Below are 17,739 nucleotides of genomic sequence, written 5' to 3' on the forward strand. Positions count from 1 at the left end.
ATCTAAAGAAATGTGTACTGTTATCAAGTAAAATTAAATATATACTGAACTGAATTATTCTCACAGGGAATACAATTTAATTCACCAGCATATTTTGAAAAATTATGTTCAGTTCCTGATATTTTATTTCACTTTCACAGTTCCTTCAAAAAGCAGACATAATATATTAACACCAAAAAGAAACTGTGCACTTGTTTAAGAAAATAGTTCTATCCTTTGTGAAGAAATTTGGGCAAATTTGGTATCAAAATGTTTGCATTTTTTTCTCTACACGATGTTTTTTTAATCAAATTTGGATAATTATTTGTGCGGAGAGCAAGCCGTCCATGGCAAGACGTTAACGCAATGTCTTGCGAGATAAATTCTGGTATGTATAGCAGTGTGTGACCTTGGGTTGTAATGCATTAAACAACTAGGGCGTAAAACATTGTCATCACAAGCTTGGGCATTTAAATTTCCATAAATAACCACAAGGTTTGTTTTTCTACCGCCCATGATACCTCCCAGCCATAACTCTCCCCTCAGAAACGATATTGCTTTAACAGACAGGTCTGGGCAAAACGTTCCCCTTTTCGCTTAAATACACTGCCGTCAGTAATGCTAAGATTAAAACGCGACTCATCCCTAAAGAGCACTATAGACCATATAGCAGTTCCTGCGTAAATGACGGCGGGCACAGATCAAACAAAGATTAAGATGTCGATTATCAAGGATCTGATCAATATAAGGTCTAATAGCGCGTAACGGATCTGCATCGGCTCGGGGCCCGTTTAGAACCGTTTGCCTACTTATTCCCTGCTCTACTGCAGTGCTTTTTGCAGTTTTGAACCGAGGACGTCAATGTCTTGATGTAATGTTTCTGTCCTGATGTGCCGTTCTCACCTTCAGCCTTCCGGATCGTGCAAGATCTCCAACGCTTCCAGCTTAAAAAGTCTCAAACTAGATTATCTAGGGTCAAACATTAATTTCGTGGTTAAAACATCGTTAACAAACAAGAGGCAATGATTTACTTTCAATCTATGTTAAACCTGGTTAGAATAATCGACTTAAGTTTATAGAATTTAGATATAGTTTTGAATTTGGTGGTCTGGGATCAAAATGGGATCACGATGCTGTATCATAGAAAATAAAACATTCTTAACACTATTTTCTGCTGGATCTTATGAAACTGGGTCAGAATATTTGCCTTTATGAGCTGTAGGTTAACTTTGAAACGGGGCGAACAAGCGAAATAACAAAAAGTCTTGTAAACGCCCTTAAACCTAAATCGTTTACCTGACTGATATGAAACACAGTCATAATATCTACATGAGACTGAGACAGAATATTTTTTCATGAATGTTAGGACAGTGTTATCAAGGAAATAATATACTTAACACTGTTCAAACCTATTGTCTATGTCGTCCGTCATTTTGTCAAGACAAAGATTCTGGCCAAGTCGCAATACAATTTGGCCGTTATTGTTATCTGTTGTGTGTTCAAAGCGGAACTGTTTAAGTCGGACAGCAAAGACGGACGGTAAACTTGGCGATCACACTAGCTTGACTACTTTGTCTAAGATGCATCTATTTTATTATCACAGCAGCGTTGTTTGTGCCGTGTGGCGGCTGTAAAATGTCTCACCGTACATTCAATCAGGGCTGTTATATTTCAATCTTCTCAGATCGTTCAGCACGATTTTGATGTCATGTTATTGGTACTATTTAGTTTCTCAACATGACCATTTCGGCCTGGGTGGTTTCATTACTCCCGCTTTCATAGCCTTGGGTATTGTTTAATCACCCCTTAGATATGGTGCCTGCTTTTTTATTTTGTCTTTTGGCAGTTCCTGTGATACGCAGGCTCCATAACATCAGATCCCCTTCCTAAATTCAAGTTTGTTTAGTTCTGCCCATTGTTTTTTTTTCTCGTTTGGGGCAAACCCTTTACTTTATCTGGGGACCAAATGCCGCTCTTCATGGAATTACACGTCTCAACAAGTGTATCATTGAAGGTTCCGTATTTACCGCCGTTTGAATACATCAGCGGATGTTTCTAAAAAACAAAGAAAAATATCAAACAGGGAATGCCACGCACCAAAAACGTAGTCTCCTTTTTTACTTTTAGCATGTGTAAATGTTGAGTTCTGCTCAACCCGGGACTAGAGGGCGTGGACGGTAGCATGCATTTCCACTACCGTCCATGAACAACAGGCTCAATCAAACCGAGCCTGCAACATTTTCGTTTTAGTCGTGTTGAGCGACATGTCAAGTTTCCATTTTTCTCTACTTTTGTTATGTTGAAGAATATTTCAATAATGAGTAATGATGTTCGACCACAAAGGTTTGGTAATATGTATAAAAACTGTTCTCTGATTGACAGACGGACGGAAAGGCAAAACTAAATCTATAATCTTCAAATCTGTGATTTTCCCCTCTGCGAAATGATGGCATAACAATAAAATTTCCTTCTCTAAATAAATTGTTTTGTGAATGAGGGGAGTATATTTAGAAGTATATTCATTTCAAGATATACACAATTTATGTACAAAAGGTATGTCTAACAGTTACAAACTGAAGGGGAATCTCTGCTCTGTAGTGATATATAAGATGCATAAGGATCCATCAATGGATATCATATATATTGTTTTGTGTGAATTAATGAATTTTTAAAACAAAATTGTTTGACAATATTCCTGCAGTTATTGAAGACGTTCTGATGAAGGTGCGCATGCATCATCGCCCTATAGTGATCTATTTTTTTGTTAAATGTCATAAAGCCGCTTTTTATGTTAGACTATATAGAATGTAAAATAATGAAAGGCCAGTAAAATCCTGACAAAATTACGTTTGAACTACTTCTTTATTGTGATCTATATGAAATTGTATGTAAAGTTTCATGAAGATCCATGAATACGTTATTTAGAAACTGTAAAAAGTCCGCAGTTTTACCAAAACCTAATCAAGGTACAAAACTTGAGTAAATGATTTTACTGCCTAAAGGGGGATTCGTGTGAGCAAACATCATGTGGTAATTAATGATTATTTGAGGTTTGGTGATTGTCGTTTAAGTACTTGAATTTTAACCAAATTCATTTTTTACCACGTGAAAGCTGTTTTATTCTGAGTAAAAAGGGCTATTCTACGTGTGATCAAAGGTCATTTGATAATCAATGAGGATTTTCATTTTCTGTTGCAAGCAAATTAGGGGGGAAATATATTATTTTACTAATTCAATGAAGATAATATTGTTTGTAAGCTACAATCGTGTGCCAATTATTATTTACATGAAGTGTGGTTATTCTAGCTAAAATACTTTTTGACTTCTGAATATTTTCTTTCAAACGAAACCTCTGTTTTACTTGGTCAAAGGGAATAATTCTTCGAATGAGCAATGGTCGTGAGTTTCTTTATAATTGTCTGAGGTCAAGTGATTCTAGCTGAAACACTAAAAGCTGCGTATAGTCCCCATATAAAAATGACTTTAGCCCAAACGAAAAAATAAAACATTGGACAGAACTAAGCAAACTCGAATTTAAAGGGGGGGCTGTGGTTATGGCGCCTGTCAAAAGACAAAATTAAAAAGCAGGCACCTAATCCAAATGGTGATTAAACAATACCCAAATCTTTAGAAGCGGGAGTATTGGAACCACCCAAGCTGAAATGTCCAAGCAGAAAAAATAAAGCTGATAAATTACCTTTACAAATAGCGGACATATACCACTTTAAAATATATTCCTTATAACAAATCAAAATATGCTAGTGTACTATAAAATAAATGTTTGGCATCAAATCTGCTACATTACTCAAATTGTATACCAAATATAGTCGTCGTCAAATATCTAAATATCATTTACTGTTTTAAGATATATCCCAAATAACAAGTCAAAGACATTTTACAGCAATTACATAAATGGTTTCCTCATGTGAGGTATTGCTATTTTTACATATTGTTGGTGATCGTCATAGTTCTTTTAAGACATACAGAAATTCATAACATTAAACACTACAGTTTAATATATTCTACAACCTTTTTATAGTCAAGTTGTACTTAATGTTTTGTCCATTTTCTAAGATACATACTTTAACAGCCATGGAACGTTTCCCAGAAATGCCACATTTTTGTCTAAGGAATTCCACAGAATTCTACCTTATTAGTGGTATGTTTAACTTATAGGTGGTATGCTAGAAAATTGTCCCCTTTTAGTGACATTTACGTCTATGTGTATATGAACACACATTAATGTGTCACATTATGCTTGACCAAAACATTATGTAAAAGTAGTATGGGGGTTTGCGGGTGTCCGACCACAGTTGGTGGTTCAAAATGCCTCATGAGGGTCCCGTGCCCAGTTTGGGGTTGCCCCACGGGGTTTAATCTCACCCCAAGTGTTTTACGTGTGTGATTGAAATTCGACATACCGCTCACACGTAGTCCCTAGCTAAAGAGCTATATGGGTAGAATACGATGTATTATTAATCGTATAAGACAAGCTGGTTCTCACTGAATAAGTTTTAAATATATTTGCGGTTTAAAGTCAGTAAAAAGTGTATCATATACCCCCAGCCTGGGTTAGTTTTACACTTAAAATCAAGTAGGATTTACTGATTTTACCAGGAAAACAATATCCTGACGCAAAAGCGCTTTCGACCCGAAGGTCTTCTTCAGTTGCTATAAAATCTGAATCCTAAGTTGTATGAGATATTTTCAGTATATATCAAATATCGGTACTTTTATGTGGGTTCCGATTTATTATAGCCTTTTCTACAATTAGTTATGTATGTGTAAGTGCATATAATTGTTTACGCTGGTGTGGCGTAAGGTTTATATAATTTTGAAGGGTAGGTTCCTTCGCTCTAGATTAAATTTCTAGAGCAAGCCTAAAATGGCTTGTATGCACATGCACTTGAAATAAATGCACTTAAGATAAATGCACTTAAGATAAATCAGGGTAGGTTCCTGAATACCCAGAAAAAAGAAAATTTCTGGGATAATTTGTAATCACTATAAGCGAGGTAGGTTCTCGTATAAATATAGTGAGTTGGAGAATAAACAAATTACCAAAAAAAAACGTTTTAAGAAACGTTAGAGATTTATTCCGTAGGTATGTATTTCTAGAACAAAAGAATGCCAAGTATGTTTGGCAAATGCACAGTTCTCCTAGTATGGGGGTTTGCGGGTGTCCGACCACAGTTGGTGGTTCAAAATGCCTCATGAGGGTCCCGTGCCCAGTTTGGGGTTGCCCCACGGGGTTTAATCTCACCCCAAGTGTTTTACGTGTGTGATTGAAATTCGACATACCGCTCACACGTAGTCCCTAGCTAAAGAGCTATATGGGTAGAATACGATGTATTATTAATCGTATAAGACAAGCTGGTTCTCACTGAATAAGTTTTAAATATATTTGCGGTTTAAAGTCAGTAAAAAGTGTATCATATACCCCCAGCCTGGGTTAGTTTTACACTTAAAATCAAGTAGGATTTACTGATTTTACCAGGAAAACAATATCCTGACGCAATTAGGGTTAGGGTTAGGGTTAGGGTTACCCTAACCCTAACCCTAACCCTAACATGCTGTGAACACCACACGGAACTTGACAGCTTACCGGTGGAATTCTTAAATGAGCATTTGCTCTCGCCATTTCCTGATGAAAATACATTACTTACCAATATTTCTAAACCAAATGAAAAACCGCAGTATAACAAACGGAAATTATCATTAATTCTAAATGATAATGCAAAGAGACCAAAACCCAACATTGTATGCAATGAATCGCCAAACAAAAATACAGAAAATAAAGCTCAAATTACGATCAGTACAGAAGCAAACCAAATAACTCACAATGACAGTCTAAGCTTTCCGGATGTATCATCATCGGAAAGTGACATAGACGAGGACCCCTATCAAACAAATTGTGAAATGATCTATAAAAATGTAATTAACACAGACTCAGAACACCTGTACACAAAAGATCTGATCTCGAACTCACAAATTGCTAAAATTGTGAAACAGGTATTACAAGAGGATAACGATAGCTGACTAGGTACAAGCATATTAAATATTAGTGAAAAACACCAAGTTGACGTGACATTACACAATGACTGCAATTCTCCAATCAAGAACATAAAACTAGACAAGTACAGTCGAAAAAAAGCGCACAACCGCAGGTACAGTCTAAACAAAAGACTTCAAAGAAAACATAAACAAATCAATTTAAAGAAATTTATGGCGGTTGATAAAGCGAAATCGTACATAACGAACTTATCTGGGTATCATCTAAATGATGATGAAATACTAGTGTTAGGAAAAAATCTGAAATTTGTCCCTACACCGGACCCTCCAAGAACACGTGAATTGATGCGAAATTTTGATGATTTTGCTCAAAAAATGAGAATAAAATTATGGGCGTATGAAAACAAACACAGACTTAAGAAACAGCAGGCCCTGTTCATAAATAAACCAGAGAAAACCAACACACTTTCGGACAATAACACTCTAGAAAACTTTCTTCCGGCTACAAAAATAGAAATAGCCGATTTACATCAGCTGAAATTAAAAAAAGACAAAGCAAATGCCGTGAGAGCAAAATACAATATAATTACAAACAGAAAGTTTAAGAAAAGAACAAAGGGGAATTTCTCTCCTCAGTTAAGATCTGCCTTAAAATCCCTAAGAAATAATAAGGACCTAGTTATTAAAAAGAGCGACAAAGGAAATTCTACTGTCATTATTAGTAGAGAAAAATATATAACGGAAGGAATGAGACAATTAAATTCTAGTGTACACTACACAAAAATGACGAGGGATATTACACCCTCAATTATCAAAGAAGTACATAACGTACTTATAGAACTTGTCAGGAAAAACGAAATTTCTGAAAAACAGTTCTATCACCTAAATCCAAATTACAATCCTACGAAAACAGCAGAACTTTATCTATTAAATAAAATACACGCAGACCCACCCACTAAAGGAAGACCAATTATATCGGCAAATGAGTGTCCTGTTGAAAAAATATCTCAATTTGTTGATCACTTTCTGCAACCATTCGTGCTTCAACAGGAGACCTATATTAAGGACACATCCGATTTTATTAGAAAAATTGAAAAAATCAGAGTACCTAAAGACTCCTTAATAATCACCCTCGACTACGAAAGTATGTATACGAACATTATACATGACGAAGCGGTTGACTTAGTTAGACGCACACTGTCACAAAACGACAGTAAATACACAATGATTAAAGGTATTAAAAGACCGTCATTGGAGTCCTTCACGAAACTGTAAGAATTATCTATCAAATGCAACAATTTTAAATTCAATGGAGAAAATTTCTATCAGTGCAGAGGCGTAGCCATGGGCCATCGCGCCTCTCCAAATATTTGCGACATTGTCATATATCACCTTGAGAAAAAAATGCTTAATATGGCCAACGGTAAAATATTTACGTGGTTAAGATTTAGAGATGACGTATTTGCTATATTTACGGGAAGCATACACGAGGCGAAATCCTTCTTTGAAAATGCAAATAAGCTACACAACACGCTTAAATTCAAATATAACGTGTCTTACACAGAAGGCATCTTTTTAGACGTCATTGTGTTTAAAGGAAAACGCTTTAACTCTGAGAACATATTAGACTTTAAACCGTATACAAAACCGAGTGATAAGTTCCAATACATACACCGTCAATCGTCACACCCAGAAAATGTATTTACCGGCCTAATCAAGGGCGAACTCTTACGTTTTGTGAGAACCTCTACAAATAAAGAAGATTACGAAATTAGAGCGCAACTATTTAAAGAAAAACTTATGAGTAGAGGGTACAGCAAGCACGAATTTAATTCAATATATGAACAAATAAACCATTCTGACAGACAAGAATATCTTAAAGAGAAACCGAAATCGATCAAAAAAGTCATACCCCCAATACTTGTCACAAAATACAACCCGCACGTATACGGATTACGGGCGAGCTTGATCAAACACTGGGAAATAATTGAGAAGGATCCATACTTAAAAAATGTCTTCCCAGATAAACCAATGATCGCATTCAAAAGAGAGAAAAATTTAAAAGACTCTCTAGTAAGAGCGAAATTATCTGATACACAGTCAGATTCAGATGACTTAGAACAACTGATAAGTATTATTTCAAAAGATAGCATATAAATAATCTCTAGGAAACAGATCAGTGACTGACTTGTTTACCGATTGATTGACTGATTGATTGACTGACTGATCAATCAATGGTGTAACTGACTGATTGATGATTGTCTTACTGTCTGACTTCGTGAGTGATTGATTTATTGATCTACTGATCGACTCTGTATGATGCAGACATGGTGGTTGACTTTTTAGACTCCAACACGAGGGCTGATTGATTGACTGAATGAGTACTGACTGACTGATTGAATATATATACGTATGCATTAAATCTACTGATTTACTGAATAAATGAGCATTCTGTTAATGTGTTTTAAAAAAACGGAATGAAGAGAAATTACGTAAACGTCGAATAAACTGATTGATAAATGGGCTGATTTGCTGATTGATTAGTTGATTGACTGACTGACTGAGTTGCTGATGTAAGAACGAACAAATACCAACAAATGACATTATGTGAATGAACTAAACGGTTATACACTGCAGTGACACCTGCATTTCTGCTTACGCACTTAATATCTAAATGAAAAAATGATGATTGATTAAAGCCTAACCGACTGATTAATCATGTATTTGATTGATTGAATGAATGAATAAGGATGATATCTAAATTAAACAATCATCAAGTACTTGTTCGAGCATAAGTGAATGATCCTTCACTGACTGCTTGATTGAGTGATGAAGTGATTGACTGTTTGGTTGATTGATGGACTGATGATTGATTGATTGATTGATTGATTGGCTGTTGAACTGATTGATTGACTGACTGTTTGGTGGTTCTGTTGGTTTTTTGATTGATTGATTGATTGATTGATTGATTGACTTAATGATTGATTAGTCGACTGATTGATTGGCTGACTGATTGACTAATTGATTGATGTGCGGATTGATTGATTACATCAGCAAATAAATGCTCACGAATCTCAAGAAATGAAACATAAACAAATTAACAAAGTATTGACTCATTCCTGTGGAACAGAATTAATAAAATACAAACAACTTAAACAATAAAAATGAAATCTGATTAAAAACTAAATAAATCATAATCAACGAAAAAATGAAAAGGGAATAAACGAAAAATGTGTTTAAACCTTTCAAAATGCGATTTTATTCAAAGTGAAGTATAAGTGACTGAATTGATAAAGTCTGCTTATTACGGACAAAAATTATTAACCTATATAGTTATTCGATACTATATTTAAATATGATACATAATGAGCACATGCCTATTCCTAAATGCTATTTTAGTGATATTACAAAAACGGTATAGAATTGATGCTGATAACCTTCCAAACTACATATTACTTTAATATGTTTAAAAAGTTCAATAAAACTTTTTAATTTAAGAAAAAAAGGGAAAAGAAATTAAAGTTAATAAGAAACATGAATTTAATGAATTAAAAATGTGTCTCCGCCTATTTTGGCACATTTACATCTGGATAATATGATAAAAGGGATATTGACGGATATTCCCTACTGTGTTATCCAATGATTTTTAAGCTAGGGCAGAAAACTGGGATCAGATACCAAAGATATGCTCTGATTGGTATTTCACGTTGACCAATCGGGATGGACCATACAAGACAAGTTTACTTTTAAAAGGAGTAATTATCTTGCTTGTTCAAACATCTTACAAACAACTGATTAAAATGCACTCGCAAAGACGTTCGTTCAGAGCCAGAGGCAACGCTAGCCGTAGAGGTAGACCGACACCTTACTCCAGAGACCATGGACTGCATCTTCCTAAGGCTACTCCGCCAGAACTCTTAAACCATGATGGCACGGACAGAGGAAAAGTGGTTGCAAAAGCGATCGATGATCAACGCCTTGCCAGAGACTGGAAGACGTACTTCCAAAAGTCACTTGAGAAACGATTTTTCTTACCACGACCGACTAACTGCCATCTTGCGCCGAATAAGGAGGCTCTCTGCAGTAAAATCGATGAGGTTTTAGAAGAAACGAAGACTAAATGTAGGGAAATTATTGACCTACATTTACAGGCGTTCGAAATGGAAGCCAAGGAAAGAGAAAACAACCCTCCGGAAGAAAAAGACTTGGTCCGTGATATGGCGAAAATGATCCAAGAAAAGCAGGACGAAAATATGACGACAATGGTTGCTTTGATAGCCAGGACTCTGAAGGAAACGATGGCGCAACAGACGCCACAAAAATAGCCGCCAGAAACTGAGATTTCTTACCCAGCCCTTTTCAGGGCTACCCACACAGATCGAAAGTGGGCCTCTCAGAATATTGTCACACAATAAAATACTGAAAACATAGTCCAGACCTTGATAAACAGTCCAGTAATAAATAAATAAACAAATAAATAAACAAACAAATAAATAAATAAATAAGCAAATAAGCAAATAAATAAATAAGCAAATAAATAAATAAACAAATAAACAAATAAATAAATAAATAAACAAATAAATAAATAAATAAATAAATAAATGAATGATGAATGAATGAATGAATGAATAAGATCTGAATGGACAAAGAAAAAAGGTCGGAATAAATAAAGTCTGACTATTAAACAAAAGCTAAAATGATTATGTAAAAAGAATGAAGAAATATAAAAACTAAAAAAGACAAAATAATTTAAACATGAAAACGGAGATAGATTATTTAAAGACATGCTAAAATAAAACAAACTAATTGGGTGTAAAAACATCTCCAGATTAATTAAACCAATAAACATAATATAGAGACGGGGCGAAATATATTTTGTTGGTGGTATAAAACATAAACAAGTGAATTTAAATTGTTTGACAAACACATATAAATCTTCAAAAGAAAACAATTAAATTTACGGGTCTTGTCATATGTTAGTGCATTACAAAGCTTACTCAGGATTGTCTTATTACCTAATAGACTGTTCAACAATATTTAATATGTTAATCCGAAAGCCGTAACATACAAAGTTTTTTGAAAATTAACGCAATATAGACGTTTCACGTGGGATAATTTGATTAGGCGAATGTTATTTATTTAATCAACCGCGCCTTAGAAAGAATTCTTGAAATCCTTTCACCAGTATACACTTACGAAACAACGACTGATCAATTAGTCTATCAGTGGCGGCCGCCTTTGAGAATCACCGTCACGGGTGTTCATCTAATACATCAATTAGTCTGCATTTATACCATATGATCTTGAAAGAAAAAATCTCACCATGACTAATAATACATCACTAATATCGATTTATGTGGTGTCCGCAAGAAATACTTAAAATAGCCTCACAGTCTTACTGATTCAGTAGAACTGTGCATTTGCCAAACATACTTGGCATTCTTTTGTTCTAGAAATACATACCTACGGAATAAATCTCTAACGTTTCTTAAAACGTTTTTTTTTTGGTAATTTGTTTATTCTCCAACTCACTATATTTATACGAGAACCTACCTCGCTTATAGTGATTACAAATTATCCCAGAAATTTTCTTTTTTCTGGGTATTCAGGAACCTACCCTGATTTATCTTAAGTGCATTTATCTTAAGTGCATTTATTTCAAGTGCATGTGCATACAAGCCATTTTAGGCTTGCTCTAGAAATTTAATCTAGAGCGAAGGAACCTACCCTTCAAAATTATATAAACCTTACGCCACACCAGCGTAAACAATTATATGCACTTACACATATATAACTAATTGTAGAAAAGGCTATAATAAATCGGAACCCACATAAAAGTACCGATATTTGATATATACTGAAAATATCTCATACAACTTAGGATTCAGATTTTATAGCAACTGAAGAAGACCTTCGGGTCGAAAGCGCTTTTGCGTCAGGATATTGTTTTCCTGGTAAAATCAGTAAATCCTACTTGATTTTAAGTGTAAAACTAACCCAGGCTGGGGGTATATGATACACTTTTTACTGACTTTAAACCGCAAATATATTTAAAACTTATTCAGTGAGAACCAGCTTGTCTTATACGATTAATAATACATCGTATTCTACCCATATAGCTCTTTAGCTAGGGACTACGTGTGAGCGGTATGTCGAATTTCAATCACACACGTAAAACACTTGGGGTGAGATTAAACCCCGTGGGGCAACCCCAAACTGGGCACGGGACCCTCATGAGGCATTTTGAACCACCAACTGTGGTCGGACACCCGCAAACCCCCATACTAATTATTATAAAAAAAATGTAACACATTCACACTGGCCATAGCTTTATCAGATCAAGTGGTTCCAACGTTGTTTGAGCGGTGAATTTTACGCCGATCAGATGGAGAAATATGGCCGATACTACAAATTTCCGGCATTGTAAGTATGATTTAAAGGAATTTCTACCCGTTAAATAACAAATCAAATGAGAACGATGGGTGCACCTGGAGCGCAAATGTGTATATGTTTTAGCACATATGTCCATTTAGCTGAGATTTGCACCGCCGTTTATTCAAACACTTATGTACAGTCCGGCGGGGGAAGGATATTTTTGACAGTTTTTGACAATGTCGCATCAAATTTAGCGTTAATCGGGAACAAGTAACTGTTAAAACACTTTTTTTATGTAAAGGGCTACCTCTTAAAACAGTGTGTGAATTTTCATGGAATTATTCATGGTTATTTGTGAAATATCGGCCAAAAACCTAATGCAACGCCGTTTCGAGTGGGTCGCTATGCAAAGCAATCAAGTGGATACCGTTCTCTGTCTTACTTGCGAAGTCTTATCCGTCTTAAAAAAAACAGTCATTGAAGCCTAACAATGAATAAATTTAGAGAGTTTTATATTATTATAATGATTCCGCCATTTCTAATATATTGTACTTTTACATTTTTATGCTTAACATTTAACATATTTTTGCGGACATGTCAAAAAACATCAACACAAAAACATAAAAAAAACCTCTTTAAATCAGTATAGTTACAGTTGGTTACTTTTTAGTCCCTTAAAACCAATACATTGCGATTTCATTCCTGATTTGTTGTGCACTTGAGCTGTTTATACAAAATAAATAAAATTTGGCCCATGATAAAAGTATTGATCAGTTGTTTGTACATATTTTCATTCATATTCCTGTGGTAGCGTTCATTTATTTTCAGAGAGATATATCACAGAGGATGTTAAAATTGGCCACTGAGGGAAAAGACAATATTTTATTTGTCCTCCATAAAACAGAAACGACGTAATAAACCTCTATGGTCGCCGTTTAAAAATGAAAATACAAATGAAATACAGACACCAATAAAAGAAAATAAACGGACCAGCAATACTAATAGAGATGTGCCACAGTTGTACTATTTAACTGTCTCTTACCAAAGAAGAAAAGCGATGTTTGCCAACGGGTACTTATTTTACTTATTCGAATTGATAAGAGTTAAAATATTGTAAAATAATGTATCTTTTGCTTCAGAAAGTTGTCTCAGGATAGCCTTGTCGCTTGCATTGTCTAAAAATCTGTCCCTTCCTCTGTTAATTCTTCAAACATTTCATCACATAAAATTCTCTCTTTTAATACCTAATTGTGAACAGGTTTTTTTCTTGATATTTTGGTGCTTGAAGTTGGAGTTAGCAGTATTTTCGTTTTTTTTTTTTTTTGTTTTTGTTTTTTTTTTATTTTTATTCACTTTGAGGATATAGAGAAAACGCTCTTAATCGTTTGTTTGATGACACATCTCTATTAGTATTGCTGGTCCCGTTTTATTTTCTTTCATTGGTGTCTGTATTTCATTTGTATTTTCATGTTTGAACGGCTACCATAGCGTTTTATTACGTCGTTTCTGTTTTATGGAGGACAAATAAAATATTGTCTTTTCCCTGGCCAAATTTAACGTTCTCTGTGATTTAACTCTCTGAAAATAAATGAACGCTACCACAGGAATATGAATGAACATATATACAAACAACTGATCAATACTTTTATCATGGGCCAAATTTTATTTATTTTGTATGAACAGCTTAAATGCACAACAAATCAGTAATGAACTCGAAATGTATTGGTTTTAAGGGACTTAAAAGTAACCAACTGTAACTATACTGATTTAAAGAGCTAACCCGATTTTGGTATGCTGTTCAGTAACATTCGTGGAGGAGATAAATATCCGTGAACTGGTTCTAATTTTTACGAACTATTACTATTATTTACTTGATGATATTGTTCGATGTTCATCCTTGCTTTATGTTTTTGTGTTGGTGTTTGGTTTAAACTTTATTTCAGCAAGTTTGACATACATGGTATACAACAATAAATACATGAAATTAATGGATCGGAAAACAAGTTATTTAAAACTTATATAAATTCCTCTCCATGTGTTGGTGTTTTTTGACAATGTCCGCAAAAATACGTTAAATGTTAAGCGAGCATAAAAATGTAAAAGTACAATATATAAGAAATGGCGGAATCATTATAATGATATAAAACTCACTAAAAGGCTTTAATGACGGTTTTTAAGACGGATAAGACTTCGCAAGTAAGACAGAGAACGGTATCCACTTGATTGCGTTGCATTGCGACCCACTCGAAACGGCGTTGCATTAGGTTTTCGGCCGATTTTTCAGAAACAACGCTGAATAATTTTATGGAAATACACACGCTTTGTTTAAAGAAGTAGCCCTTTACATAAAAAGTGTTTTAACAGTTACTTGTTCCCGATAAACACTTTATTTGAGGCGATATTGTCAGAAACTGTCAAAAATCCCCTTCCCCCGCCGTACTGTACATAAGTGTTTGAATAAACGGCACAAATCTCAGCTAAATGGACGTATGTGCTAAAACATAGACACATTTGCGCTCCAGGTGCACCCATCGTTCTCATTTGATTCGTTATTTAACGGGTAGAAATTCCTTTAAGTCATACTTACAGTACCTGAAATTTGTAGTATCGGCCATATTTCTCCATCTGATCGGCGTAAAATTCACCGCTCAAACAACGTTGGAACCACTTGATCTGATAAAGCTATGGCCAGTGTGACATTGATACTCATGATGATATGTAATGTACGTGCTCGTTTCATCGACATCGTATGGCCATAACATTTTGTAATATTAGTGTGTATTTAATGTAAGCATATACGGTAATACATTTCTTTTCCTTCAAATGAAACATTTGAATCTCGCCGCTTTGAGATGCAAGATTTATTTGTGTTGTTGTTGGATTTAACGTCGCACCGACACATGATAAGTCATATGGCGACTTCCAGCTTTCTTGGTGGAGGAAGACCCCAGGTGCCCCTCCGTGCATTATTTCATCACGAGCGGGCACCTGGGTAGAACCACCGACCTTCCGTAAGCCAGCTGGATGGCTTCTTCACATGAAGAATTCAACGCCCCGAGTGAGGCTCGAACCCCATCGATGAGGGGCAAATGATTTGAAGTCAGCGACCTTAACCACTCGGCCACGGAGGCCCCCAAGATTTATTTGATATTGCTGCGTATATCTTATGGATTACCTGCTATAAAGAACTAGAATATTTGTAAATTTTGGATTGCACTGTTAAAACTCCCAACTTAAATAACGGATTCGGAAGTCTGCAAGACTAATTTATAAGGTATTTTATAGACTATTGAGTATTTTCTATAGGATTATTTCTTCCATAGTACTATATGCCTTCATTTCCTTCCATAGTACGATATGACTTTAAATATAACCCATAAGCGGCAAGCCACATTTACCGATAATTGAATAATTGATTACAATGTCTGTTAGCATAGACCTTTAATAGATTTTAGTTTAGACAAGAACTATAAAACAAGCATTTACTTTTCAATGCATGAACAATTTGTAAACTTAATTCTAGATACAAAAGTTTAGTGAATTTTTGTTAAAGTATTTATATTTCATAACAGTGGAATTCTTTCTTTATAACACAGTACGCCAAAAGGCCTACTTCTCTGATTGAAAGCACGGCGGTATAAGTAAATATTTAAAGAAATTTGAAAGGGGAACGAAATGAGAGTACTCGTGACAGGTGGTGCTGGATATATTGGTTCAACATTAGTTCCGATGTTGTTACACAAAGGACATGAAGTAACGGTATATGATAACTTATGTTGGGGAGTCTATCCATTATTGCACGCCGCTTATGACACTAAACTAAGGATAATACAGGGTGACGTGAATGATCGTAAACGTATTGCTGATGTGATGGCAGATCAGGATGCAATTATTCATCTTGCTGCGATAGTTGGGTATCCCGCTTGTGATTCTAACCCTGATTATGCATTAGGAACCAATATATCTGGTACAAAGAATATCGCTGACTCTAAATCTAGTAATCAAATTCTGATCTTTGCAAGTACAGGGTCTTGTTATGGAGCAATCAAGGACATAGGTACAGAAGAGACAAAATTGCAACCATTGTCATTGTATGGGAAAAGTAAAGCACAGGGTGAAGAAATGGTGTTATCTGTAGGAGGTATAGCTCTTAGACTAGCTACGTTGTTTGGATTATCTCCACGAATGAGACTAGACTTATTGATAAATGATTTGACATTTAAAGCTTTTACTTGCAAACATATAAACTTTTATGAAGGCGGCTGTAGAAGGACATTTCTTCATGTCAGAGATGCCGCCCGTGCATTCGTTTTTGCCCTTGAAAATGCTAACAGTATGAAAGGACAAGCTTACAACATTGGTGATGAGAAACTCAATATGACAAAATTACAGGTTGTCCAGAGAATACATAACCTTTTACCAGACTGTACATTTGCAAATATTTCATCAGAATCTGATAAAGACAAGCGAGATTATGAAGTTTCATTCAAAAAGATATCTCAATTAGGTTACCATCATAAAATATCAATTGAACAGGGTGTTAATGAAATGCTTAAGGTGTTTCCTTTCATAACTATCGGAGAACAGATAAAATATTTTAATGTTTAAGTAACAGCAAAAAAAATGGACATGAGCCATAAAAAGAGTTAAATGTAAGGCTTGCAATTCATATCGAGCATCTTAATATTATCTACATTTTTACACTTTTACCCTGTATATGGAGACGGTCTAAATGTAAATAGTTTTTCAATAATCTGATCTGATGTTGTGGAAGCATTCTGGTGAAAAAAATAATCAAACGTAACAATATTTATTTTAGTATAACCTCTAATATTAAATGTTATTTTGTAATTCGCTGTAAAACAAATGACAAACATGGAAAATGTCTTTAGCTGAACTGCTGTGCTATGAAAATATAAAACTCCAACACAGTGTTACTTCCCCTTATCAGTAGAGTAGACACTGCCAACGCGTATTAACGCGAATTCAGGTCCGCGCTATTATTATTCTTAACTTTATTTTTCATTTCTTAAGTTGAAAATGCGCGAATTAAAGGCCGCGCGAAACAGTACAAATTTACATTTGCGCGAAATTTCATGCCAACAAAATTAAATGATTTTACAGTAGCTGTATCCCACAGATTTACAAATCCATTAAACTTGTGTTTTTTTGTTTGTTTTTTTTTTTTTTTGTTTGTTTGTGTGTGTGTGTGTGTGTGTGTGTGTGTGTGTGTGTGTGTGTGATCTATTTCATCCGTGCAAAAATTCAGGACGCTTGTTCTATTCCTTCATCTATGGGAATGAAGTGAATTAATAGTATAAAGCCTTTTTTTTCAAAAAATATATATACACATCTTTTACGAAAATCGGAACT

The 17,739-nt window shown here is 34.9% G+C and overlaps 1 protein-coding gene across 1 annotated transcript; it reads left to right on the forward strand.

Annotated features, from left to right (window-relative positions):
* Positions 1-16,041: 16,041 nt before the first annotated feature.
* On the forward strand, positions 16,042-16,974 carry LOC128552244 (GDP-D-glycero-alpha-D-manno-heptose dehydrogenase-like). Its single transcript, XM_053533274.1, has one exon. The coding sequence runs from the start codon at positions 16,042-16,044 to the stop codon at positions 16,972-16,974; it is 933 nt and encodes a 310-aa protein (XP_053389249.1).
* The last annotated feature ends 765 nt before the right edge of the window (positions 16,975-17,739 follow it).

Source organism: Mercenaria mercenaria, unplaced genomic scaffold (genome assembly GCF_021730395.1).
Source record: "Mercenaria mercenaria strain notata unplaced genomic scaffold, MADL_Memer_1 contig_2198, whole genome shotgun sequence".
NCBI lineage: Eukaryota > Metazoa > Mollusca > Bivalvia > Venerida > Veneridae > Mercenaria > Mercenaria mercenaria.

Coding starts and splice junctions, on each gene's coding strand:
- LOC128552244 (XM_053533274.1), top strand. CDS start 16,042: ATGAGAGTACTCGTGACAGGTGGTGCTGGATATATTGGTTCAACATTA.